General features: G+C 75.8%; 1 protein-coding gene across 1 annotated transcript; it reads right to left on the minus strand.

The window, feature by feature from the left end:
• Positions 1–307: 307 nt before the first annotated feature.
• NEUROG2 (neurogenin 2) lies at positions 308–1,048 on the minus strand. Its single transcript, XM_087815899.1, has one exon. It carries the CDS (start codon positions 1,046–1,048, stop codon positions 308–310), a length of 741 nt encoding a protein of 246 aa, XP_087672025.1.
• Between the last annotated feature and the right edge of the window lie 1,414 nt (positions 1,049–2,462).

The raw sequence follows: 2,462 nt of genomic DNA on the forward strand, positions 1-2,462 counted from the left end.
CCTCGGAGCAGGGGGCGGGGTGGGCGTGGGGACACACCCGCCACCGCCACCTCTTCCCGGCGTCTTTTTAGCCCTAAAAAGCACTCCGCACACTTGACCCTCCTTTGGACAATCGGCTCCATCTCAGCTTCCCTAATCCAGCGCCCGTCTGAATAAAGGCCGTCCTCCCGGGGGCCGGCTGACCGCGCGGAGGCCCGGACGCGAGCCGTGTTCAGGGCGCGGCGATTCCCGCGGCGTCGGCACCGGGAGCGAGGCCTGGAGCGCGGCAGGGACGGCGGGACGGCGGGGACGCGGGAGGACACGCGGCCTAGGCGCACTCCCGGACCACGGGGCGGCGGGGCGCGCAGCCGCGCTTGTCGGGCGGGGCGCGCAGCCAGCAGTCCCGGTCCGACCCCGCGGGGCTGGCGGGGGAAAAGGCGCAGCTGTAGGGGGAGGTCGAGGTGGACCGCGCGGAGGAGGGCGGCGCGGGGCTGTCGGTGCCACTCCACGTAGACGCGGGTGACAGGCTGTCCCCCACGCTGCCCAGGGCGCCGCCCGGGCTCAGCCGCGCGGCCTTGGGGTGCAGCGGGCTGGGCAGGCCCTCGCCGCACTGGTCGGCCAGGCGCAGGGTCTCGGTGAGCGCCCAGATGTAGTTGTGGGCGAAGCGCAGGGTCTCGATCTTGGTGAGCTTGGCGTCCTCGGGGAAGGTGGGCAGCACCTCGCGCAGCGCGTCCAGCGCCGCGTTCAGGTTGTGCATGCGGTTGCGCTCGCGGTTGTTGGCCTTCAGCCGGCGAGTCTTCCGGAGGCGCTGCGCGGTCTCGGCGGTCTGAGCGCCGCGGGAAGCGGCCCGCGCCCTGGAGGGACGCCGCCGGCACTGGTGCCCCGGGCCCAGCGGCCGTGTCCCCGGGCGGGCCCCGCGCGGCCGGTGCGCCCCGCCCGGCGCGCCCCTGTCCCGGGGGCCGCCTTCCGCGCTGGGCCGCGGCGGGGTCCGCGCCGCCGGAGAGGCCGAGCCGAGCAGCACCAGCATGTCCGCCTCCTTCAGCTCCAGGGCTTCGGATTTGACGAACATCCTGTGGGGGGGGGGGGGGAGCAAACGGGCGTTAACGCGGAATCGAAGGCACGCTCCTGGTGTTTCTGCGGTGCGCGCCCGAGAGGAGCCCGGTTAGGAAGGAAAGCCCCGGCGCCCCGCGGGGTCCTGCGCGCCCCGGGGAAGGGCAGAGTCGGGGGACAAAGGTCTGCGCGGCCGAGGGCGTCCGCACCCGGTGGGAGCGGTGCGGGAACCGCCCTCCGAGCTGGACACTTACTTAGTTTGTTCGCCAAACCTTCGGCCTGGGCGGGACGTGTGCGCCTCCCGCGGGTCTCGTGCGGGTGCTCGCGGTGCGTGTCCGTCTGTCACTCAGCCCCGGGCCAGCGCCTCCCCGCACGTGACCCTCGGGCCCTCCCGTTAAGGCGAAGCGGCTCGTGGTTCACTGGCTGCGTGTCTGGCACACGACTCTCCTTAAAACCCCTTATATATCCCCCGGGAAACAATCGGGTCGCCCGCCGCCCCGCCCGTCGCTTTCACGGCTCGTCTCCATCAGCGCGTCTCTCCGCCCCTCCCCCGCCCCTCCCCCGCCGTCTAATCCGCAGGACACGGTTCGCGGCCCCGCCGGAGCTCGGGGCCCGGGAGCCGGGCCGCCCGCCGCGGGGTGATTGGAGCCGCGCGGAGCGTGCCGCCCGCTCGCTGATGAATGGGCCGCGGGCGGCGGCCAATCCCGACGCCGGCCCCGAGGCCCCAGCCACGCGCCCGGCGCGCCCCTTTCAGCTGCCCCGCGGGGGCCGGGCGGGGGGCGCGGGACCCCCAGGCCCCAGACGCTGGTCCGAACCCCGGACAGCGGCCGCTCTGGGGCCGCCGGGCGAGGCCCCTGGGAGCCGCACCGACGGTCAGCGATTTTAAGTGCACCCCGGAAAGCGATTTTAAGGGAGGAGTGGGGTGCGGGTGGCGCGGGTGGGCACGCGGGGACCAGCGTGGCCGTTGGGTGGAGACCAACAGGGCGAGCGCGGGACAGGCCGTGGCGGGGGTCCCGGTGGAGGTGCTGTCCCGCGGCGGGCGACGGACGGGCGGGGCCCGGACACGCTCCCTTTCGGGCGACCCGGGCAGGCGCCGCGAGGGGCAGCCAGGGGGCTCTGGGGGCGCGGGGGGCGGTGGGGGGCGCGGGGGGCGCGGGGGGAGGCGGGGGGCGCGGGGGAGGCGGGGGGAGGCGGGGGGAGGCGGGGGCTGCGGGGGGAGGCGGGGGGCGCGGGGGGAGGCGGGGGGCGCTGGGGGCGCAGGGCGGCCGGCCCGGCTTGTCCCCGCGGAGCCCCGGCGGCGGCCACGAGCGAGCGCCTGGACCGCACGGAGCTGAAAAGCCGCCCGACAGCGACAGCGTGCGCGCCGTCCCACTGCGCTGTGGGAGTTGGAGACGGACTGTTTCAGACGGCGGGGCGACGCGCTTCGGTTTGTG

This window comes from Miniopterus natalensis, chromosome 4 (assembly GCF_054644295.1).
Source record: "Miniopterus natalensis isolate mMinNat1 chromosome 4, mMinNat1.hap1, whole genome shotgun sequence".
NCBI lineage: Eukaryota > Metazoa > Chordata > Mammalia > Chiroptera > Miniopteridae > Miniopterus > Miniopterus natalensis.